Source organism: Phyllostomus hastatus, unplaced genomic scaffold, assembly GCF_019186645.2.
Source record: "Phyllostomus hastatus isolate PE091 unplaced genomic scaffold, TTU_PhHast_1.1 phas_contig_1, whole genome shotgun sequence".
Taxonomy (NCBI): domain Eukaryota; kingdom Metazoa; phylum Chordata; class Mammalia; order Chiroptera; family Phyllostomidae; genus Phyllostomus; species Phyllostomus hastatus.
Window position 1 is genome coordinate 39,461,981 of NW_025333498.1, and position 25,870 is coordinate 39,487,850.

The 25,870-nt window shown below is 35.3% G+C and overlaps 1 protein-coding gene across 14 annotated transcripts in view; it reads left to right on the forward strand.

Moving 5' to 3' along the window:
- The window catches only part of ORC4 (origin recognition complex subunit 4), a 74,445-nt gene that overhangs the window by 13,719 nt on the left and 34,856 nt on the right, over positions 1 to 25,870 (forward strand). For 8 of the 14 annotated variants that reach the window (XM_045831308.1, XM_045831299.1, XM_045831265.1 and 5 more), the window contains 3 exons: positions 9,868 to 9,938; positions 22,826 to 22,899; positions 25,746 to 25,822. In XM_045831308.1, coding sequence (XP_045687264.1) covers positions 22,843 to 22,899; positions 25,746 to 25,822 — 134 coding nt within the window. In that variant the 5' untranslated portion in view covers positions 9,868 to 9,938; positions 22,826 to 22,842. Of the gene's footprint in view, positions 1 to 3,516; positions 3,617 to 9,867; positions 9,939 to 18,187; positions 18,208 to 22,825; positions 22,900 to 25,745; positions 25,823 to 25,870 lie in introns of those variants that run through there. The other 6 variants (XM_045831347.1, XM_045831327.1, XM_045831339.1 and 3 more) reach the window with 4 other exon arrangements.

The following is a 25,870-nucleotide window of genomic DNA, read 5'->3' on the forward strand; positions in this document are numbered from 1 at the left end:
TATTCTCAGAAGTTAAATGCCATAATTTCCACAGTACCATGTTGGTTAGCTCTGTAGGATGATGGAGGATTATTCAAAGACATGAATACTAGAAGATGAGAATCATCTAGGGCCACTTTGGAGGCTAGTTAAAATAAAGTGGAAATATAAGTTTTCCTAGAGTGTAAGGCAAATCTTATAATTGATTATGATACCCCCTCTTTTATGACAGCCAGAAAGCTATCTGGGGCACCACCTCCTTATTCCAGACCTCATTGCCTGCAGGCTCTAGGTATCTTCTGAAACAGCTCACTTTAGTTAGAGAACTATAATTGTGGCCTTCAGGTGGGATAAAAGGAGCTGCCGAGTATTCAGAATTAGAGATTGGTAAACTCTTGTACCATTCATTTTCCTCATTCACTTTTTTAATGACCGTTCCACTACTTTAGTTTTCATGGTTATTCTGGAGTTCTGCTGAGAATACTTATTTTTCATAGAAGTCTTTTGTAAATATTGGGTTGTAATCCTTGCATTCTAGTTGATTTTTAGCCCATATGCTTTATATCCTTCAGAAATTCTTCATTCTGTTCATCTCAGTTTTTTTAGTTTTATGGTTGGCGTAGATTTATCCTTATTATTGTTGCTTCTTCTGTAATCGTTGATATTGTGAAAGCAATCAAGGTAAACTGGTGTGCTCAGCCTTCTTAAACAGAAATCCTCTTTGCTTCTGAGCCAACCCTATGTCTAGTTTAACTTACTGTTATTTAGTCTGTCTTCATCTAAATGGAGAAAAGACTATTCCCCCATGTGCTTTCTTGTGTGTTTACTTAGAAAAGACCATATTTATTAACAAGTAAGTTGCACCACAGATTCTGTGTTGGTGATCCTAAGTTTGTTTACCTGCTGCCTTTCTTTTCAGGGGAATAATCAGTATATTACGAGCTAGCTCCCTTATATTTAAGGACTAGGAAATTGATCAGGCTGTATTTGAATTTTTTTTTTTCCGGCCAGTGGACTAAGTTTTCCATGTAGCCAGTTAACAATACTCATACTTTTGTTTATTGTTTTGGGGGAGATTTGTTTCATTGAGAGTGGATTTTGTCATTTTTCTTCCCTTAATGGTTAAGGAATAGCCATTCCTTCTCACAACAGAGAATAGTGTTTATGTAAGAAAAGGTGAATAAAGAATGACATCAGTATAGAAAACAGTGTGTTTGAACCTATCTGTTCATAACTGTTCAAAAGTTATTTCTAGACTGCTTTTTAACTTTGTGGAGGAAAAAAGATGGGCCGAAAGGATGGATATGTGGCACCTGAATTCTTAACCTGGATCTGCCTGCAGTAGTTGGCATAAACTTGCTTCTCAATTTTTTACATATGTGAAAATGAGGGAGTTATGTTTGATGATCTTACTGGAAATAAAGAAGTGAATCTATAACTTTTATGAAGATACTTTGAATATTTTATTGCCTTAAAGTCACCATGATGAATAGTTATTTTAACATACAAGGAGTAAATTAAGCTTTTTTAGCATTCTCCTGGTTTGGAACTGGAAAAGGATAAACTTTTCCTCTGTATTATATGATGTTATATATGAAAAAATTGTAAGCTGTCTTTTTAAAGCAAAACAAACACTTTCTTCCCTAAAATATATCCAAGTATTTTAAGATCTTACTACAGTATAAATGTTTAAACTCAAATGGCTGTCATGGTAGAGTTACCTAAGCATGCTGATGGAGAAGGGTGTGTATATTCAGTGGTAAACACAATTGGAGAACATAATTTCTTTGGCCTTAGTGTTCAGATTGTAGGAATTTGGCCTCTTTATGTTTTCCACACAAGCTGAAGAGTCTCATTAGAAATAATGTACCTTTAAGGTTTTTAGGGAAAATTCTAAGATTTTGCGTTCACATGGATAATTTCTAGAAATTCTTAAGAAGTTTCTAAGGCAATGCTATTTTCAGTTTTTCCCCCAAATATTTAAATTAACATCTGCTAATTAATTCACTGGGGTTGTAGGATATCATATTTATATTTACATAAATTCACCTGTAAGCATGTCAAACAAAAAATTATTTAAATAGTGGTAAGGATTCTGTTCTTTATTCTGAAATGAACATATGCTCTTGTAATTGCCCTTGCAAGAAAATGCAATACTTTGAGTTCGGGGCTTTTCAAAGAAAATGTGTCTACATGTTCCTTCACCTTACTCATTGACTATTGTTCTCAGGTCTTAAATTGTGGGTCCCATGTATGATACCCTCCTCCTTCCACAAAAAAACAATGTTCTTTGTTGATTCAAGTCTTTGTTGCCTTTATACTATATATAAATCCATGTAAACACATTAGCTCTGATTCACAAAGTTAATTCCTCCTATTTAGCATGTGCTTAGAGAAAGTAGACTATTGTTGGCCAATATAATTTTTAAGATGTAGTTATGAAATGAATCAGTGCCAATAAAATGATGTAATGCATTTCAAAAGCAGAAAGGAATTCTGGATTATTTGCTAATTGTGTTTTTTCTTTCAGTAGCCTATATAATTCATAAGTGAATGTATATTTTTAGACATGTGTTTTAAAGAATCCCTCCCAATATTATTTCCTTTTTTTAAAAAAAATTTATTTATTTTTAGAGAGAGGGTAAGGGACAGAGAAAGAGAGAGAAACAGCGATATGTGGTCTCCTCTCGCATGCCCACCAAAGGGGACCTGGCCTGCAACCCAGGCATGTGCCCTAACTGGGATTTGAGCCAGTGATGCTTTGGTTCACAGGCCCATGCTCAATCCACTGAGCTACACCAGCCAGGGCCCATTATTTCTTTTTATTTTTTATTTTACACTAATAACAAAATTGATAAGTTCTCAGTTACATGGGATATATTCCATGATTAATAATCATAAAATACTGTAGTAACTTATAAATGTCTTTTCCCCTGATGATTTCATGTTATAAACAGGATTTTTCTCACTGAGCATGTTTACTTATTTTGTGACTGACGAACCATATTCTTAAAAACAGCTCTGGGCAGATTCATTATTCATTATTGTTAAGATTCTAATTGGTACAAAGTACAGTCATATGCTGTATAATATTTCAGTCAACAACAGACCACATATATTACAGAGGTCACATAAGATTGTATAGGATCCAGAAAATTCACATCACCTAGCAACATCTTTGCCATCATGATGTCAAAGTATAACACATTATTCAGGTCTTAGTGGTGATGCTTACATAAGCAAACCTACTTGCATTGTCACTTCTGTAAGAGTGTAGAACATACAATTATTACAGTACCTAATACTTGATAATGATAATGAATAATTATGTTACTGGTTTATTTACTGTACTATATTTTTAAGTATTATTTCAGAGTGTACTCTTTCTACTTAATTAAAAATAGTTTGCTATAAAATGGTATGTTGCATTACTCCCGCAGCAGCCCATACATATATCTCCTATTTACTACTTCTCTTTACTGCATCATTTTCTCTTTTCCTTGAATTAATTCGTATTTTGTTCTTCATGGCCCCCAGTATGCAAAATCCACTGCTAATGCCAGTAAGAGGCCATTTTGAGTGATTGACCTGGAAACAACATTAAAAGTGATAAAGGACTACAAAAGTGGAAAATGAGGTACAGTTAATGCTCATCAGTCTGATATGTCCCACTTCATCATAGCTACCATCTTGAAGAACAAGAACAAAGCTATGGAAGCTAGTAAAGTGTCTCCTTCATTGGAGGCAACAAGACCAACATAAATTCATGAAGGACCTCCATCACACATGGAGAAACTTTAAGACCAGACTTAGAAAAGTATCCGTGTTAGCCCCAGAATAATCATAGCCAAAGAAAAAAGTTTGTTTCAGTGTTGAAAGAAAAGACTGAACCCTACTCAGTGTTGAAATTACTGCTAACTCTGGATGGTTTAAATAAGTCAAGAATTGTTATTCATTAGATAATGTGAAAGTGAGTGGTGAGCACTGATGTGAAAACAGCTGAAGAATTTTTGTAAACTCTGCATAAACTGATTGTGGAGGAAAATTAGTTACCAGAGCAAATGTTCAATATGGATGTTACATCTCTATTCTGGAAAGAGATGCCTTAAAGGACTTCTATCTTTAAGGAGGCCAAGTCACTTCTGGCAAGATGGAGGCATAGGTGGATGCACCGTACCTCCACGCACAACCAAGATTGGAACAACAACAATTTAGAGGCAGAATAACACCCAGAACTGACAGACAATTTATCTGAATGGAAGTCAGACATCCAAGAAGTTGAAATAGACCCCTTTATCCAGACTGGTAGGAGGGGCGGAGACAAACAGCTGGGCTCGGGGCGCGTCGTGGCTCGGAGAACAGGGAGAATTGGGTGCATAAGGCAACTGGGAGCACGTAAGGCATCTGGGGTGCACAAGATCGCAGCGGGTGTACCCTGAGTACGCAAGCGGCAGCTGGCAGGCCCAGTGAGGCGGCAATTGTGGACCAGGGCAGAGCGCACAACCAAGGATCCCAGGGAAGGGACTGAGGTCCCATGGAGAACGGAGCTACCACCGTTGCTCCTTCTCAACCCTGCCTTCACATACAACTTCACAATCTAGCAACTGGGGTGCCCAACCCTGGTGAACACCTAAGGCTCCGCCCCTCACCGTAGCAGGAGCAACCAGACCAAAAAAAAAAGAGAGAGAGATGGCTCAAACAGAAAAACAAATCATTGCCCCAGAACTCATCCTTTTGAGCGACCAAGAGAAAGCTAACCTATCAGATGCACAGTTCAAAACACTGATGATCAGGAAGCTCACAGAATTGGTTGATTTTGGTCACAAATTAGATGAACAAATGCAGGTTACCATAAAAGAAATGAGGGAAAATGCACAGGGAACTAATAGTGATGGGAAGGAAACTGGGACTCAAAACAGTAGAGTGGTCCAGAAGGAAGAAAGAAACAACCAAACAGGAAAGAATGGAGAAATAAGAATTCAAAAAAATGAGAAACTTAGGAGCCTCCAGGACATCTTTAAACGTTCCAACATCCGAATTATAGGGGTACCAGAAGGGGAAGAGGTAGAGCAACAGATTGAAAATGTATTTGAACAAATAAAGGAGAAATTTCCCATTCTGGCAAAGGAAATAGACTTACAGGAAGTCCAGAAAGCTCAGAGAGTGCCAAAGAACTTGGACCCAAGGAGGAACACACCAAGGCACATCATAATTACATTAGCTAAGGTAAAAATGAAGGAGAGAATCCTAGAAGCAGCAAGAGATAAGGGGACAGTCACCTACAAAGGAGTTCCCATCAGACTGTCAGCTGATTTCTCAAGAGACTTTACAGGCAAGAAGGGGCTGGAAAGAAGTATTCCAAGTCGTGAAAGACAAGGACCTATATCCCAGACTACTCTATCCAGCAAAGCTTTCATTTAGAATGGAAGGACAGATCAAGTGCTTCTCAGATAAGGTCAAGTTAAAGGAGTTCATCAATACCAAGTCCTTATTCTATGAAATGTTAAAGGGACTTATCTAAGAAAAGAAGGCCAAAAAAACCAAACATGTATAGTAAAATGACAGCAAACTCACAAGTATTAACAACCATACCTAAAGCAAAACCAAAAGAAACTAAGCAAACAACTAGAACGGGAACAGAACCACAGAAATGGAGATCACATGGAGGGTTAGCAACAGGGGAGTGGGAGGAGGAGAGAGGGGGAAAAGGTGCAGAGAATAAGTAGCATAGATTGTAGGTAGGAAATAGACAGGGAGAGTAAGAATAGTATGAGAAATGTAGAAGCTGAAGAACTTACAAGTATGACACATGGACATGAACTAAAGTGGGGGGAAAGTGGGTGGGAGAGGGTGTACAGGGTGGAGGGGAGTGAAAGGGGGAAGTGGGACAACTGTAATAGCATAATCAATAAAATATATTAAAAAAAAGGCCAAGTCAATGCCAGGTTTCAAGACTTTTAAAAGGACAGAGTAACAGTATTGCAGGGTGCCAGTGTTACAGGCTGCAGATTCAAACCATCCACACTTTATTATTATTATTATTATTATGTTTAATTTTTTTATTTAACTGAGGTACTTGGTACTTTTTCTCAAACACTTTAACCCACTAATTCCATTTTTGGTTTTTTGCTTTAAAGTAGTAACAGGAAAAATAAAAACATATATGTATAAATATATTGTGTGTGGGTATATGTGTAATGATATATGTACATCTATGTATGTATAAATATACCTAGATTTTCCTGCTTTTTTTAACTGACAACTACTATGAAGCAGTTTTTAGAGGATCCATTTTGCAAAATCTGTGTGCGCATTCATATTAATAGTTAATTGTTTGCATCCTATTTCGGAATTTCACCAAATAAAAGTTGTAGGAATTGCTGAACTTTGAATATTAAGATTATTTTTATAAAATATCCTAATCTGCCCTGGCTGGCGTAGCTCAGTGGATTGAGTGCGGGCTGCGAACCAAAGCATCACAGGTTCGATTCCCACTCAGGGCACATGCCTGGGTTGCAGGCCAAGGCCCCCAGCAACTGCACATTGATGTTTCTTTCTCTCTCTCTAAAAATAAATAAATAAAGTCTTAAAAAAAAAAGTCACTTAAAATAAAATATCCTAATTTGCCCTGGCTGGTGTGACTCAGTGGATTGAGTGCTGGCCTGTGAATCACAGGGTCGCTGGTTTGATTCCCAGTCAGGGCACACACCTGGGTTGTGGGCCAAGTCCCCAGTTGGCGCAAGAGAGGCAACCACACATTGATGTTTCTCTCCCTCTCTCTCTCCCTCCCTTTCTCTAAAAATAAAGGGTGGGAGGGAGGGAGGAAATTTACAGGGAACAAAAGATCTTTGTCTCTTCATATGGCTTTGAGTTACTGACTATAGCCTTTTTAGGTCACCTGCAGAACTCCCTTAAGCATTTCTTGTATGGCAGGTCTCTAGTGGTAATGAACCCATTCAGATTCTGTTAATCTGGGAGTGTCTGTAATATCTCCCTTGCTGTGGAAGGACACTTTTGTTGGATATACACTCCTTAGTTGACAGTGTTTTTTTTTTTCCTTTTGGCACTTGAAAAATATTTGCCTACTTATTTCTTCAAAATTTTTTGATGAGGTATCTGATGACAGCCTTATTGAGGATCCTTTATATGTTTAGAGTTGTTTCTTTTCTGTATCTTTAAAGTTTCCATGTTTGGCTTTTGAAAGTTTGATTGTAATATGTCTCTGTGTAGGTCTCTTTGAGTTCATCTTGTAGTTCACTAAGCTTCTTGGATGTTTATATTTATGGCTTAGATCAAATTTGGGAAGTTTTCAGCTACTATTTCTTTAGATATTTTATCTGCCCTTTTCTCTCTGTTTCTGGGACTCCCAACCATACATATATATTGATCCATTTTATGGTGTCATACAGTTTTCTAGGCTCTATTCAGTTTTCATTTTTCTTTCTGTTCCTCAGACTTGATAATTTCCATTGTCCTGTCTTCATGTTGGCTGATTCTTCTGCTTGCTCAAATCTGCCTTTTAATTATTCTAGTAAATTTTTCACTTCAGTTGTATTTTTCAACTCCAAAGTTACTTTTTTGTTTCTTAAGGTTTCAATTTCTTTAATGATATATTCATTTTGTCCAAATTTTTACTTTTGGCACATTTTCCTTTAGTTCTTGGGCATCTTTAAGACAGTTGGTTTAGTCTCTGTCAGATAGACCTGCCATCAGGTCTTTTTAAAGGACAGCTTCTGTTCATTTATATATTTCGTTTGAGCTCAACATTCCTGTTCTTTGTATGACTTGATACATTTATTTGAAACCTGGATATTGAATCCAATAATTTGATATCTCTGAAAAGCTGATTTCCCTGTTCCACGGAGCTTTGCTGTTTCTTTGTTATTCTGCAAGCTTCTAATATAGTCTAGAATTCCAAAATAATACATTGGACAGATTCTGCTGTTAAAGTTGCTTCTTAGGTGTACAGACAGATTTTTGGTGCTATTATTTTGCCATTTTCCCATACCCATATATGACATCAGATTTTAAGTACTTTTGCTTGTTTTAATTAGATACTGCAAGGACAGAGATTCACTTAATTTTGCTCCATGATCCTCATTCACATGACTCTTTAATGGCTTTGCAAATTTTTGTGATACGAGAACAAAGAACAAAGTAGGAGGGATCTCAATACCTGATATCAAACTGTACTACAAGGCCACTGTAATCAAAACAGGCTAGTACTGGCATAAGAACAAACACAAAGATCAATGGATCAGAATAGAGTGCCCGTTCTGAAATAAAACTGATGATAATAGAAATAAACCAATGTCTCAATGGTCAATTAATACTCGACAAAGTGGGTAGGAACGTAAAATGGAATAAAAATAGCCTCTTCAACTGATGGTGTTAGAAGAACTGGATAGGTACATGCAAAAAATTAAAACTATGCCACCAACTTACACCATACACCAGAATAAATTCAAAATGGATAAAAGACTTAAACATAAGTTGTGACACAATAAAAGTTCTAGAGGAGAAAATAGACAGTAAAATTTCAGATATCCCCCACAGCAGTATTTTCACTGATACATCCTTGAGAGCAAGGAAAATAAAGGAAAGAATAAACAGCTGGACTACTTCAGATTAAAAATCTTTTCTTCAGCTAAAGAAAACATCATTAAAGTGAAAAGGAAAAGAACAGTATGGCAAAACATATTTGCCAACCATACCTAGGACAAGGTCTTGATCCCCCAAGTATTTGAAGAACTCAAAGGACTCAACACCAGGAAGAAAGACGGTCTAACTTAAAAATGGGCAAAGGCTACGAACAGACACTTCTCCAAGGAGAACACACAGAGAGCCCAGAGACATATGAAAGGAGGTTCAGCATCACTAACCATCACAGAGATGCAAATTGAAACCACAATGAGATACCACCTCACGCCCATCAGAATGGCCATTATTAATAAATCAACAAACAAGTGCTGGGAAGGATGTGGAAAAAAGGGAACACTAATGCACTCTTGGTGAGAACACAGACTGGTACAGCCACTGTGAAAAACAGTATGGAATTTCCTCAAAAAACTAAAGATGGAACTGCCTTTTGACCCAGTGATACCACTGCTGGGATTATAGCCTAAGAATCCTGAAACACCAATTCAAAAGAACCTGTGCAGCCCTGTGTTCATAGCTGGGTTATTTACAATAGTCAAGTGCTGGAAATAGCTTAAATGCCCATCAGTAAATGAATGAATCAAAAAACTGGTATTTTTACACAGTAGAATACTAGGCAGCAGAAAGAAAGAAGGACTCCTACCTTTCATGACAGCATGGATGGACTGGAGAGCATTATGCTAAGTGAAATAATCCAGGTGGTGAAAGACAAATACAATATGATCTCACCTATAAAAGGAACCTAAAGAACAAAAACCTAATGAGCAAAATAGAACCAGAGGCATGGAAATAAGGAACAGAGTGACAGTGACCAGAGGGGAAGTGTAGGGAACTAAGGGGGGAAAGAAGGGGAAGAATGTAGTCAAGGAACTGGTATAAGTGACCCATGGACCTGGACAACAGAGTGAGGATTGATTGAGGGAGGTGGTGGGGGTAGGGGAGGAGGCAGGGAAGAGCAATGTGGGAAAATTCAACTGTAATAGAACCACAATAAAAATAAAAGTTATGTGATAAACATGTATTTCTGATGAGAAAAAATATGATCCCAAAAATATAGATGTCTATAAAAAGCAGAAATTAGACCAATACATATTTGAAAAAAAGTAGATTGTCAGCCTTGAACATCTGGGATAATAATAGTTTTCTTTCAAAAGGCATCCATATATTCTTTTTATCCCCTAAACAAAAGCCCAGTGATAATTTAGATGTTTTTTTTTATTATGTTTACAGGTGTTTTTCCATGCCATTTGCAACAAAACGAACATTGCAGAAGTGGTGTCACTAATAGCTGCTGCTTATAAGTAAGTTATGTGATCTTGGGCAAGTTATTTAAAATCTTTGTGCCTATTTTCCACTCTTATAGAAAGTGTTGTCTAAGGTCCTTTTCTTTCCTAAAACCATAAGTTTGTCCTTTGTTTTGTACTCATATAGCTTTTCTGCTTTTATATTCAGCTGTCTTATTCCAGTCAGATTTTAAGCTTCTCGAGAGACCAACTTTTATATTTCATCTTTTGCATGGTGCTTGGTATAGGGTCTTGTAATAAATGCTTGCCAAATACTTTTAGATTGGGTTGATTGAGAATTTTTGCCATCAACTTGGAGCTACTTGATTTTCTCACTAACTATAATACAGGGAGGCATTTATGCAGAATATTTATTTAATCATTTTCATATTGCTTTCTTTTTTTTGTCAGTTGAAATGTCATTTTCAGTAACAATTTGTGTTTTCATGTAGGAAAAATGTTTCTTTAAGCAGTGTTTGAAACTGAAGCCATAAACTTCTTTATCTGTATGTCACCCATGTACATATAGAAATGCACACCTACACATGGATATGGAAAAATGTGCCAAATATGTATTTGTAGCATCTTGTTAATTTATTGCACCAGAAGAACTTACTGTGAAGTGTTATCACCGCATAACTTACAGTCTTACCAAAGAATTTATATAAAACAGTAATATTCAAAATTAGGTTTAGTTTTTGTCATAATGTTGTGTGCTATTGCTAGTCAGTAAGCTGAGAGCTGAATTTTGTTAATAGACTAGATATAAAAAAAACAAAACTCTAACTTGAGGGACTGTCCCAGGCATCCGTCCCCAATGGTTTTGCCTTCATGGTTTAGTGTTCTGTTACTCTGAAAGACAGTATCAGAACCAGCCTAAGATGTAGGCATTAAGGTGGCTGTGCATACTGAGTAGATTTTTGTTTATCATCCCTAAGGTGGGAAAATACTTGACTTCTGGCTGGATATCAAGCTGTATGTGGGAATGAGTTACTAGTTCGCTTCTTTTCTCAAAGTTGTTTTAGAAGTTAAGAGACTTCCCTATGTAATAATTTTTATTGTTATTCAAACAGTTAATCTAAAATATACTATGTAGAGACAGTGAAGTAGAGGAAGGGGCTGTGAGGGAGGGTTTGTAACTGAAGAAGGCATCATGAGAAAGAAGAGTTATGACTGCTCATGAAATCTCAGGAACATTAAAGGATGTACTTCATAATTCTTAGGAATTTTCCACATGTAGTTTTGAAAAGCATAGCAAGGGGTGATTATATGATAAATAAGCCATCTCAGTTGATAAGTACAAAGTGCAAATATACACAATTGAGTCTTGAACTTATTCATTTAGTCATCCTGTTTTGGTTAACATGTTTTTAAAACTTTAACATCCCAAATGCAGTTCATGGTATGTAGTCAATGAATATATTTCCGTATTTCACCTTTTAACATTTCTTCAATTATAAAGGTGTAAATTCTAGGGATCTTAGTGTTATGGGAAATGAAGACCGGCTGTTCTGAGCAGGTGACATATATATTTATAATTCTGTCATTTCTGTACTTTGTCAGTGCAAGGACAAGTTTTATATGGCTAGTACTTTTTTGATTTATATTATAGATGTACTCTGGAATTGGTACAGTGAGAATCTTCTCTACCATATATATGTAGCCACTTTTATTTATGTGTCAGAACTGAAAACAATGACCTAAGACAGTAGAAAAGTAAGAGCTACATTGCCACTCACTTATTTGAGCCAATAATGTAGACCAGTGGTTCCTAGATCTGATGGTACAGTAGAGTCAGTTAGGAAGCATTGTCTAGATTCCCAGATTTATGACTGAGACCCAGAAATCATGTTTTAATAGTTTTACAAAGTTATTATGATATTTGGAAAACTGATATAAAGTAAATATTTAATTGATTCTTTGTGTATGGTTCTAGTTATATGTTAATGGTACCCTTTGTCCAAAATTCATGAGTGCACGTATATTTTCCTTTGCCTTTTAAAAGTAAAAAGTGATAATTTGTGAGTTTGTACTCTTGTTTTATGGAGAAGAATGCTTTCATTGTACATTCCACATTAAAGGTATCTTGCTAAATGCACTGAGATGTAAGAAATTTTAAATAGTGTAATCCCCTGGCTGGCGTAGCTCAGTGGATTGAGTGCGGGCTGCGAACCAAAGCATCACAGGTTCAATTCCCAGTCAGAGCACATGCCTGGGTTGTAGGCCACGGCCCCCAGCAACTGCACATTGATGTTTCTCTCTCTCTCTCTCTCTCTCTCTCTTTCCCTCCCTTCCCTCTCTAGAAATAAATAAATAAAATCTTAAAAAAAAAATAGTGTAATCCCATTGTAGATGAATTGGCCATAAACTAACTGCTTACAAGTTGACTCTACTACACTACATAGGCCCTAAGAATGTTGTATTATAATTAGAGAGGTGAGAAGAATTACTAGAATTCAGAGAAATTTTAAAATTGCCTGCCCTGATCAGGTGGCTCAGTTAGTTGGAACGTTGTCTCATACAACAAGAGGTTGTGGGTTCAATCCCCAGTCATGGCACATAACCTAGGTTGGGGGTTTAGTCCTGAGTGGGAACACGTGCATGGGAATTGGGGTGGGGGCACAATTGATGTTTCTCACATCAGTGTTTCTCCCCTTCTCTCCCTTTCCTCACCCCCAGTCCTGTTCTCTCTAAAAAGCAATAAGCATATACTTGGGTGAAGTTTAAAAAAAATTAAAGTTGTCAGTAGCTTTGACTTTTTCTCTATTGATAGCTTCTAGATGAAAATAAAATATCTGGGTAGCCTAACTAGGAAGTTTTGGGTGTAGTGCTCTAGGTATGGACATTTAAGAACATCTAGAGGAAAGACCATTAATGAAAAACAAATCTATTGTTTTGTGAATGGTGTATTTTACTTGCCTGTTTATGAATGAATATACTAGCTTGGGTAGTTTTATGTGAGCATATTTACATATGGGTAGAATTCCCTTGTTTATTTTTAGTTGTCTGGTTAAGAGTTTTTAGTGTCTTCACATTTTAAGTAATTTTTTAAAGAAAATAAACTAGTCACTGCCTTATTTGTTTTCTGAACCATTTGGTTTGCTGGTAATATATAGAGAAAAGGTCATATAATTCAGGCAACTTTAACTCGTACATAAGTACATTAAATAAATGAAGGTAGTAATTAAGTTGGTTAAATGTGTATTCACCAAGACCAGCACATAGAAACAATGAATGGTGTGTTTCTTGTTTTGTTAGTTAATTTATTTTTAATGCTCTTAACAGAATATCTGCAGTGATTTACCTGGATTTTCAGTGCAGTCATCTCATTCACAGCAGTGTTTGAAGCAGCTAGCCTTTGCCAAAGGAAAGTACCTTCCTTTTGTGGATCTTAGCAGTAATTTTCTCCATTCTGTTTTCACTGCAGCTGTAAGGGTCTCATATGTGACACTGACTGCTCAAGAGATCAGTGTCTAGAGGAAGTGGGGAAATTAATGCCAACCTAAGTTGCTTAGGTTTTGTTTGTTTGCTTATCCTCACCTGAGGACATGCTCTCACTGATTTTAGACAGATGGAAAGAGAGGGAGAGAAACATCAATCAGGCAACCGCACATGCCCTGACCAGGGACCAAATCCACCACCTAGGCATGTGCCCTGAGCGGGGATCAAATTCACTACCTTTTACTTTACAAGAGGACGCTTCAACCTACTGAGCCACACCAGCCAGGGCACAGTTGCTCAGGTTTTATAAAAAGGATCCCATTGGCATTTACCAAGCACTCTACATGCATGCTCTGTGACATTAATCCAGTTTTCTTCCAGCTCTGAAGTTCATCAGAATAATAACTTATAGTGATGATTTTTTTTTTTTAAGGAGAAGGTTTCTAACCTTAAAGATTCAGGTATGTTGCCTTGGGATTTTTTGTTCTTTAATGAGCATTCCTACTTTTTGCTCATGTCTTCTGATATAGTGCTTGTAGTATTGCCCACTTATTTGGCATCACAGTAACTGAAATAGTCTGTCCAACAGTGCCACAGCATTAGTGCTTAGTCAATTCCTCCTTCATCTTGTAGTTGAGACTGTGAAACTGGAAACTTCAGTTAGCTTCATTAATTAGTTGGCTTCATCAGAGGAAATTATCTATCCTCATCTCTTGAATCAAGCACATCTTTTTGGGTTTCTTACATTAGAAGCCTTTTTTGATACCAGTCTTACACTGGTATTCACTTGATAACTTTTTTAAAGTATTTTTTTGGTACTAATTTGTACTTTTAATATTTTTACTCTAAGCATTTTAATTTTTCCCAAGGAATATTGATAAATCAAACACTATTATAAAAACATTGTCTTCTATGTTCAAATATACATATAGAAACAATTTAAAAACTTACTGCATGAAATAAAGCATTTTTCAAAAAAAAAACTTTTTTAGTTAGGGGATAACATATAAAACATCCAGGCAAATCTTTATTTCTGTAATTTTACTCTTTTATTTAAAGAATTTAACGAATATCTAGGCAATCAAAAAACAAATCTTCCAAGCAGATTTGAGAGCTATATATTTTTTAGCATAGCCTCAGAAGGCTCTCTGAATTATGATGATGGGACAAAAACTTTTATTATGGGTTGCCCAGAAAGTTTGTTTAGTTTTTTCCATAAGATGGCTCTAATAGCACTTACTTGTCTTTAACTTCATTTGAAACAATTTTGTTAGAGTGTATTGTGACAGCTGTCATATCAGTGCATTAAAAAAGATCAAAATTGGTGAATTTTTCTTTAACCATTTTCATATTGGAAAATGAAGAAAATAGGTGACTTTCAGCATATTTGCTTTATTATTTCAAGAATGGTATAAACAGAGAAAGATTTCTTCAGTGTACAGAGAACGTGCTGTGACTAATCAAAAATGTCAGAAGTGGTTCGTGAAGTTCCGTGCTAGAGATTTCTTGGTGGATGATCCTCCATGGTCGGGTAGACCAGTTGAAGTTGATAGCGATCAAATGGAGACATTAATTGGGAACAATCAGTGATATCCCATGTGGAAGATAGTTGACGTACCCAAAATATCCAAATCAATAAAGTTGGTGAAAATGAAAAGTATGTCTTTTATTTCACAGATGAAACCATATGGACTTTTTAGCAACTCAGTACTTTTGCCAGTAATGGGGAAAGAGAAGCTCTTCTGACATATTTTCCCCCTTGTGGTTTATGATCCGTAATTTTCTGTTGATCTATGATTTTCTTATGATCTGTTATTTTTCTAATAATAGGAAGGCTTCTAGGGCTTATTTGCTCATATGCCACAAAGAAAGGGTCTCAGCCTCCTGATCTTTCTCCTGTGCCAAATTCTCCTGTTTTCCCCTCATGATCCATAGGCACTTTTTATCTTGGTAAAGCTTAGCTCCATTTGAAGAGACATGGTCTGTACTCATGGATTTCTTTATTGTCTGTGATCTCTTACCGGTTTTATCAGCTTTGATGTGGAATGCACAATAATCAAGTCAGTTTTCTCAGTAGCTCACAAAGGGTAGTTCTGTGACTAGCATCTGGAGCATCATCTGGGAGCTTATCAGAAATGTAAATTCTTAAGCTCTACCCCAGACTTACTAAATCAGAAACTTTTGGGATGGGCCAAGCAATCATAATCACTTCCAGGTGTTGAACGCCTTCTTGCCATTAGTGATTTGAGGTCTTCTGGATCCATGTAACTCGATACAGATTGGTGTACCCATAATTTCATTATTATTTTAAAAACTTTTATTGTTTGTACAAATAATCCAATTAAAAAATGGGCGAAGGACCTGAATACAGGCTTCTCTAAGGAGGAGATACGGATAGACCGTAGATATGAAAAAATGTTCAACATTACTAGCCATCAGAGAGATGTAAATTAAAACCACAATGAGATACCACCTCATCAGAATGGCTATCCTTAATAAATCAACAAACAACAAATGGTGGCAGGGATGTAGAGAAAAGGGAATCCTAGTGAACTGTTGGTGGGAATGAAGACTGGTACAACCACTGTAGAAAACAGTATGGAATTTCCTCAAAAAACTGAAAATAGGACTACTTTTTGACCCAGTGATTCCACTGCTGGGAATATATCTTGAGAATTCTGAAACACCAAATTCAAAAATACGTATACTATCTATGTTCATAGCTGCGCTATTTACAGTAGCCAAGTGTTAGAAGCAGCCTAGTGCCCATAAGTAAATAAGTGGATTAAAAAACAGTGGTACATTTACATAATGGAATACTATGAAGCAGGAAAAAGGAATTCCTACCTTTTATGACAGCATAGATAGAACTGGAGGCTATTATGGTAAGCCATTTGGGGAAGACAAACACTGTATAATCGCATTTATAACTGAAATCTAATGAACAAAATAAAATAACAAGCAAAATAGAGCCGGAGACATGGAAACATGGAGCAGACTGACAGCTGTACGAGAAGGAGGGTAGAGGGTATAATGGTAGAAGGAAGGGGAAGGGATTAGTCAAAGAACATGTGCATGGATGGCTCATGAACATGGACAATGTAACAGGGATTGACTAAGGGAGTGAGAAGTGGGATGAGTAGAGAGGGGCAAAAGGGGAAAATTGGGACAACTAATAGAATAAACAATAAAAACTATTATTTTATATTGAGGGAAACTCAGAATGTATACTATTTAAGTCCACCCTCATAGCTTTGCAGGGAAGTTGAAGTTGCACTTGATACTTAATTGCACTATCAAGGAAGTACTGTCAAATTTTTTAGAACTGAAGTCTCATTCTGTACTTTGCCCCTCATCCTCAACCTCCCCACCTCAGTCTCAAAATGTCCCTCTTCATTCTTCTCTCCAGTGTAATATGGTAATTTATAAACAGTAGTTTGTATCACAGTGCTTGGCATTCGACAGCATGGCTTATCAGGTAAACCATTTAATTTAATCCCCACAACTACTTCATTAATTATATAATACTTTTGTCTTAGATTCTAGTCAGGAGAAAACAAGGGTTTAGGAAAGTTAATTTTCAAAGGTCACACCACAGAACCAAGAACTCAAGGGTCGGCCCAGCTGAGGACAAAACTCTTTTGGACACTTGATAATATTACCATCAGTCTTACATTTCTAGTTCTGCTTCTTGGTTTTGTCTGAATTTGTATTTATATTAAATTTGATATACAAGTTGACTTTTTCTGGACATCTCCTTGCTTATAATTCTGATTTAAATACTGTTCTGAAATAGTTATCTTTTTCATCACTTGTGACTTTCTAAGAAAAAATTTAAATTTCTAGAAAATTCAGGTGTCTTCATTTTTACTTTCTTTGCCTTTTCTTTTTCTGACTTAATTTCAAAAGTGTTCAAACCTTTGAACCTTATGTTTTCATATATTTAGTCATAAATTTAAAATCTCTGTTGCCAGATCTGTCAGACATGCTAAAACTGGCATCTAGTAATTGCAACTTTGGAACAAATAGGGAGAGCAATCCAAAACCCTGCAGAATTACTGTATAAGCCAAGAAATGGAGAATTACTGGAGTATCTGTGTGTAAATAAGTAAAAGTATAGATTTTTAACTAGTTTTAATCTTCATTAGAATATTTCTCTTAATCATCTGTCTTAATTGAAGGCTGTATAAATAAAATACAGTATATGCTAGCTTAATTCCAGAAAGGAGAATATATTTATTAATCTTTTTAAAATGCTACTAGTGAGCTATCAGTCTAGGATTATCAAAAGATAGAAACGGTGTTCTTTTTCTAAAGATAATTGTGACTTTACCTTATTTTGAATTACCAGACTTGCAGCTGTATAAGGTTTGCAACTTGATTTAAAAGTTATTCATAAAAATCTTTGTGTACTTTATCTTTTGTTAATCTTGTGACTTCTCAAATAAATTCCTTAAACAAATTACCTATATTTTAACCATTTTGAAATTCTGTTGCTGTGGCACTACCATGATCATATTATGCTGCATGTATTTTATTTGAATTATAAAATAAATTATTCTGTATTTCTGTAACTCACTGTTCTTCTATACCTGACATTTTTTGGGTGATGGCATGTAATCATTTGAAAATTTAAAATTTAGCTAGGCACTTGATTTAACCTAGCCTTTCTCTTTTTTTCCCAGCTAGTTTACCTCTCTGGGTGGGCGTGCTCCACTGCCTAGCATTTATTCATTTATCAAATAATGTTTTGAAAACCAACTGTATGCCAACATTCACTTAGTTGATTTAAATGCAATGATAGCATAATTTCTTTTCAGAGTATGTGGTCCAGTGGAGCAAACAGGTAAGTTAACACAGATAATTATGTTACTTTGTGCTAATTAAGTCCTGTGAAAGAAAGGAATATTGCATATATCCTGAAAGTACTTTAGGGACACATAACCCTCAGACTTTTGCCAGAGTTGGATTGTATAGGACTATCACAGAACATATTCCAGAGGAAATAATGTCTCAGCTTAAGGTCTGAGGTTGGAGTAAAGCAAGTACAGGGAATGGTTAATTGTTTCAGGGAGAGTATCAAGAGGAGGAGGTAGTGCGTTAATCAGGGAAAATAGTCATTCCTTTTAGATGAATTTGGAATTTAGAATTTGGGGGGTCAGGGGAGAAGATGTCATGGATTTCCAGTCAAGAAATGATCTAAAAGTGGAATAGAGACAACAAGTTGCAGAAGTAGTTTGGGCTGGAGCTTTTAAGGCATTATGATAGACTTATTGTTACTTGAGACGCTGAGATTGATTATTAGGTTTATTCACTCTAGCAGAACATAATGTAGAGAGAAGGATCTATTGGAAATTGATATAGCAAGTAAAGAAGCTAAAGTAATATCAGAGTTAATAATTCCTTGGGATTACCTATTTCACTGCTCCTTGTAATAGTATGAATAAGTAATAGTAGCTTCTACCAAATTTTTTACAATGAAATAATGGTAATCACTTAGATTTATATTTGATATCAACATGAGTAATCACTTGGTCATGCATAAACATTCAGCTAGTTAAGACTTACGACTAAAGACTAGACACTTTATGTCTAGTCCTACTATTAGAGCAGTAAGCAAAATCATAATATAGAAAGCACAGTAGGAAGGAGTCCCAGGATCTGCTGGTATAATTTGAGGAAAATTTCAACCAAGCTTACTCAAATAACCTATATGCAGATGATAGAGGTTTAGTTGTACCACTAATCACTTTTTTGGTCATTAAGCAGTTTTTAAAACTGTAATGTTAGAATTGTCTTTTTCTTAAACTGTTTATTTTGAAATCATCATAATCTCACAGAGGTTGCAAAAATAATATATGGGATCCAGTTAACCTTCACCTAGCTTCTCTTAAGAGTGAGATCTCATACAACTGTAGTATTTAAACCAGGAAATTTACATTGGTACACCATTGTTAACTAGACCAGGGGTCCCCAACTCCTAGGTCTCTGACTAGAAGGTCCACAGCTGGCAGCTTGTTAGGCCTGTTAGGAACTGGGCCATGAGCAAAGCTCACCTGAGCTCCTCCTCCTGTCTCCCCACCTCCCCATCCACAGTGACCTAAAGAGCAAAGCTCATCTGAGTACCCACTCCTGTGCACCAATCCCCAACCCCAGGTCTGCCTGTCCCTGGTGCCAAAATGGTTGGAGACTGCTGAACTAGACCACAAACCTTATTCAGTTTTTAGTAGTTTTTACTTACATTCATTTTTGTCTTTGTGATTTGACCCTGTGTATAGATTTATATGACTACTAACACAATAAAAATGCAGAATGGTCCCATCATTACAAAGAAAAGCCCTCATGCAACCCCTTTATAGACATATACCCACCCTTCAACCCTGTCCCTGTCTCCTAGTTGCTACAATTCTGTTCTTCATTTCTAAATGTTTTGTTTTAAGAATATGCTATAAATGCAATCATATACAATGTAAGTTTTTGAGATTGGCCCTTTTTTGTCTTACTAAGCATAATGCCCTTGAGTTATTGCATATATCAAGTTACTGTACTTTTTTTTGTCGGGGGCGGGGGGCGCTCAGTTATGTTCCTCTGTTGTGTGGATGTATCAGTTTCTTTAACCCCACTGGCTTTATTGTTTCCAGTTTCTTGGCTATTACAAGATAACTTCTTAGAAACATTTGTATTATAGGCTTTTGTTGGAACACAAGTTTTACTGTGTATGTTGCATGTCGACTGTGTATTTGTTTTTTGTTTTGTTTTTTTAAAGAAACTCCTAGAAATAATTCCCTGTTTGGTGAAAAGTTTATTTGTCTTAGTTTTCTAATTAAATTGTTTATGTTAAGTTTTGAAGGTTTTTTTAACATGTAAGTTCTTTGTCAAATATGTGGTTTGCAAATATTTTCTCTAAATCTGAAGCTTGTGTTTTCATTTATAAAATTAGAATTGCCTTTTAAATTACTACTTGTTATAGAGATTTGACTGTTACTTGGAGAGGTAAGATGTATTAAAATTAACCGTTTGACTAAGACTTAATTTACAGTAAAAATTTATGAAGGTTAGGAACTAAAGGAGTCCATATGTTTCTTTCATGGATGATCCCAAATGAAGAAAAATGCCTGCATTTAATGTCTTACCTAACTTACATTGATGCAAGGAGACAGTTAAGTACCTACCCTATAACCTCAGACATTTTACTTTTCTCTTCTGAGTAATATTTTCTGAATCCATGAAGTGGGGGTAAATGGTTTTTAATTCCAGTAATACTGTGAAATAGCTAATATAGCTCAAAATAAATAAGGCATATTGCAAAAGCTATCCCCCACTTTTTAAATATTTAGTCCTCCATATCATTTAGGAGACAGTTGTTCAAGGATTTGAACCCAGTCTTCTGTAATTTCAGGTGTCAACTTGTAGAACTTTTTTGAAGTAAAGAGTATTTTAAACCAGAGAATATTACTTCATGTTATTAAAAGGGTTTTTCCCCCACACCAACACTCATTTAAGGTAAAAAAAAATAATAATTAAAATAAAAGAATAAAATAGAAATTAATGTAAAGATTCTCAAGCAAACTGCCTTGTATAGACATAAAAGACTCCTAGAAGGTCTCCTAGGGCAGCTGAGAAAAATACTTTCCTCTTAAGAGAGAAAATTCTTAAGGGACAAGACATAATTGAGTACTCTTTTCTGGAGTTTCCAGTTCGGGAGCCTGGAGCTAGATGCCCTCTGGGGTTTTAGGCCGTGGCTACATGTCTCATACATTAAGGGGAAGACAAATTTGCTTGCTATCTATCTGTCAATGGCTTGTTCAGCTGCTAGCATTTCCAAAGAAAAAGAAAACTGCATTCCAAGGCTGGCGTCTAGCTGTCAGTATGTGAAATTAATAGATACAAATATAAAATACAGGGTTAGGCACCAATAACACCCCTTTTTATTACATAAACATCTTTTATTACAAAATCATAAGCATGTAATTCTGTAACATAACAATATTACACTCAATCGCACCATTTGACATTTTAGGTGAAAAGTTCAAATTGCTGTCCATCTCATGTGAGACATTCATGTACCATACCAGCCACACTTGTTGGCATTACTTCTGCCGGACCCTGTATGATATTGTCACTATGGCTGATCTTCCTTTACATTATTGAAATTTGTACCTTTTAAAACAGTTGTGTAAATAAGTAACAGTTATTTATAACCAATTATAACTTTAGGTTAAAATCCTGGTCATAGGACTCAAATGCTGTTGTGTTTTGGTCAAGTTAACTTTTTACGTCTTCTAATGTTAAAGAAGTATTGTAATAGTTACTTACTCCATAGGGTTATTTTGAGGATTAAATTATTTAATAAATGCAAAATGCTTGTAACAATTTATGTTATATAAGTAAATACTACTTAAACCATTATTACTTGACTAGTAAAGTACTCCAATAGAAAATCAGCACCAAGAAAATTAGATCTTTCAGCCACAGGTGTTTATCAGTGAGTATGTTACCCTGAAGGGGAATTTTAAGTTATTTTTTTATTAGTATATATATTTCTTTCATTTCAGTTATCATTGCCAACTTTGTTTTGGACATTGTGCTAAAAAAATATTTGGAATCTGGCCCTGGCTGGCATAGCTCAGTGGATTGAGCGTGGGCTGTGAACCAAAGTGTTACAGGTTCGATTCCCAGTCAGGGCACATGCCTGGGTTGCAGGCCACGGCTCCCTGCAACCACATATTGATGTTTCTCTCTCTCTATCTCCCTCCTTCTCCTCTCTAAAAATAAATAAATAAAATCTTTAAAAATTAAAAAAAAATATGTGGAATCTTTAAATATCTTCAGTATGGTAACTCTGGTAATTAAATAGACAATTTTGTTTAATGTAGCTTGATTATGGGTAAAGAGAAATATAGGTAGTTACGGATGTTTACAGAAGAGGCCTTTTATTTACCTACTGTAATGACTGTGATTGATCAAGAAAGCAAAGACTTTTGGCATGGGCTGATTCTGTGGAATGGATGTGAGGAGAAACATTCTGTATTAAGTAAGCACATAGTTTTTGTTTTATTTTGTTTTTTAAACGTAAGGAAAGGAGGGTGAATAGTAGATTGAAGAGAAAAGTAGTAGGAGTAGTTGTCTGTAAGAGCCATATATAAAGTGTGTCATGTAAGTGTCGAATAGCCTTTATTTAGACAAAGAGGAGCCACTGAGACTTTTTCCTTTCAGTTTTATGGAAAAATTTGACATGCATCACTGTATAAATTTAAGGCATACAACATGATGGTTTGATTACATATATTGTGAAATGATTACTACAGGAGGTTCAGCTGATAATTTAAAGTTTGAGAAATTTGCACATTTTTCATGTTTTAAAATGTGTGTTTAACTTGATTCTATAATGGTGAATTCTTAAATAATTTTCTTAAGGCAATAGTTTTGTATTCATGCTAAAAAAATTTTTTAAATTTTTTAAGGATTTCAGTTTGTTGAAATGAGCAGTCGTAAATCGAAGAGTAACAGTTTAATACATGCAGAGTACATTTCACAGGTTAGTATATATTTTCATTAATCTCAAGGTTTGTTACCATGCAAAGGTCCTCAGAGAAACAGTCATCTTTTTAAACCCTCATTAGAGTATATGTTTATTGACTTTAGAGAGAGAGGAGGTGGCAGGGGGAGAGAGAAAATGTGAGAAATATCTGTCAGTTGCCTCCAGTTCACTCTCTGACCTGGGGTCAAGCCCACAACCTTTTGGTGTTGGGAATGGCGTTTCAGCCAATTATGCCACTCAGCCAGTGCTATCTTCTTCCCTAGCACCATTCTAAGGGCAGAATGTCTTATGTTTCTTCTTAATTTCATTCTTTGTAACTCTTGGATAGTTGGAATCCTAACTTTACTTATGTCTTCCTAAGTGTTCTGATGGTACTTCTTTGGTTAAATTTATCCCTGTGTTTTTTAATCCTTTTGATGCTGTAATAAATGAAATTGTTTTATTTTTATTTGTTCATTGTATCTAATAAAGATACATTTGTTCATGTATCTTTATTTGCTAATGTATTTAAATGCAGTTGCTTTTTTTATATTGTATCGTACAACCTTGCTGAGCTCATTTATTAGTTTTAACAGTTTTTTAGTTTATTCCTCAGGATTTTCTATATGATTTTCTATATATAAGGTCAGGTAGAATAGTTTCATATCTTTCTTTTCAATCTGGGTGCTCTGGCTAGAACCTTTAGTGCTGTATTGAATTAAGATGGCAAGAGCAGACATTTTTGTTTTGTTTTTAATACTGGGGAAATCCATTCAGCCTTTAACCATGGAATATTATATTAGCTGTAGGTTTCTGTAGATGCTCTTAGTCACAATGAGGAGATTCCCTTATATTGCTAGAATGTTAAGTGTTTTTATAACAAACATTTAAAAATTTTAATTTATTGATTTTGAGAGAGAGACAGAGATTGATTTTTTTGTTCCACTTATTTATGCATTCATTGGTTGATTCTTATATGTGCCCTGACTAGGGATTGAACTGCAACCTTGGAGTATCAAGACAATGTTCTAACCAACTGAGCTACCTGGCCAGGGCTATCATGAACATTTAATACAACTACATACTATATTGCAAATGCTAAGCATATATCTATTATATCTCTGTTAAGGAGTCTAGTAGGTAATGGGCATAGTATTTCAGTCCTAGCTTTTCTATTTATTTGGCTCGATCAGAACTATTATGTTTAAATTTAAAGTAAATGGTGTTAGCATCCCTTTTTTAAGACCTTTCTTTATTTTTGATGGAAAATGTTTAACTCTCTTCCAAAAAAAATTTTTAACAAGTGTAATTTTCATATCCTCAAAGTGCACAAAGTTATGTATAGTTTCATTAATTTCTATACATGTATACACTTGTGTAACCTCTACCTTATAACTTTGGGATTTTTGCATCTCTGACTATTTACTGCAGCTTCACTTCACTTTATCTTGTTTTATATTTTATACGTAGTTGTTCCCTCTTTAATTGAATTTATTGACGGAAGAAAAGGATTGAGGTTTCTCTTTTGATTTCTAGCAATCTTATCTAGGTAGAGAAATAAACATTGTAATTAGTTGAGTCTCCATATGCCCATTTAAGTGTTTTTACAGGTTCCAGCTACTATTTATCTAATATCTATATTGTGTTAGAGATAGCTGCCTTGCTTAATCTGAAAAACAGGCCACTCAGAAAAATGTTAGTGTCTTCATTTTATATATTTTAATATTTAGAAAAAGCTAACTTTAAAATGCCTTTCTGGCACCAATCCTCTTTTTCTTTTCACTTCCTTTGTGATAATAACTATAGATTATTTTATCCCCAGTGAATAATTTGCTTTGCTTATATTGTAGTGCATGCAAAGAGAACTCACTTATCTCTTCTTTGGTATATGAAGAATCAGTCCTGTGCTCACAGTCTGGGAAAAATAATTTTGAAGCCTTCTTGTTTCTGTTCATTGGGCCTCCTAAGGTTTGTGTCCCTGGAGGACCTCTGCATTAGCAGTAGATGCTGGAAAGAAATGTCTTTAATGGTCCATCTTTTTAAAGAATGTGCTATATTTTCTGATGTAAATTTTACAACTATGTATAAGCCCTTCATTCTATGGTGACTTCAGATTTCAGTTATTTACAAGACTTTTTTTCATAATTTCAGTGATTTTTTTTATTTTATAGCCTAGATGAATGTGATATCTTTCATATAATTGAGCATTTCTTATATGCTGTTACTACTTTTTTGACAATTGTTTCTTAAATGTTCATTTCTGTCCAATATATTTGCTATGCTCTTTTTTTTTTTTTTTTTTAAGGCATGGATCATGCTGTTTTAGTAGCATGGTGCTCTGCGTCTAAGAGGTCCTCAATAACTATGTAGACTTTTAAACTTCTTTTATTTCCTCGGAATTTTAACCTCTATGGCAGGTACAGATTGGTAGAGTTTTAGCTAAGCTAATTTAGATGTGTCACTATCTAGAAATTGAGGTGTGGTGCATAAGCATTGTAATATTAGATTACATTATTAGATTGCCTCCTGTCTTTGTTCCTTGGCTGATATGTCATACAGTGAAGTATTCAATCATTCACATACATTAAAAATGCCCTCAAATTGCTGATGTAGCCACAGTAAGAAATTCTATCTCTTATTGAAACCTTCACAACTAAATTTTCATCTTTTCTCTGGAACTTAAAATAGGTAAAAAGAAATGATTTTATAACTCATGAAAATGGTGGCAGAACTTAAAGAAAAGTTATGTAGGGAGGGTTGAATTGATTCATTAATTCCTAATTCTGACTGCTATAAATATATATTCTAGTTCCTTTTTTATTGCATGGATTTTTATTTATAATTATCCTCTTTATTTTCATCAGGTACAAAGAATTTTACGTGAAAGATTTTGTCATCAGAGTTCACATAGCAACCTGTTTGGAGTACAAGTACAATATAAGTAAGTTTAGCTATTCCTTTGCTTGTTATGAACATACTTTATAGGTGC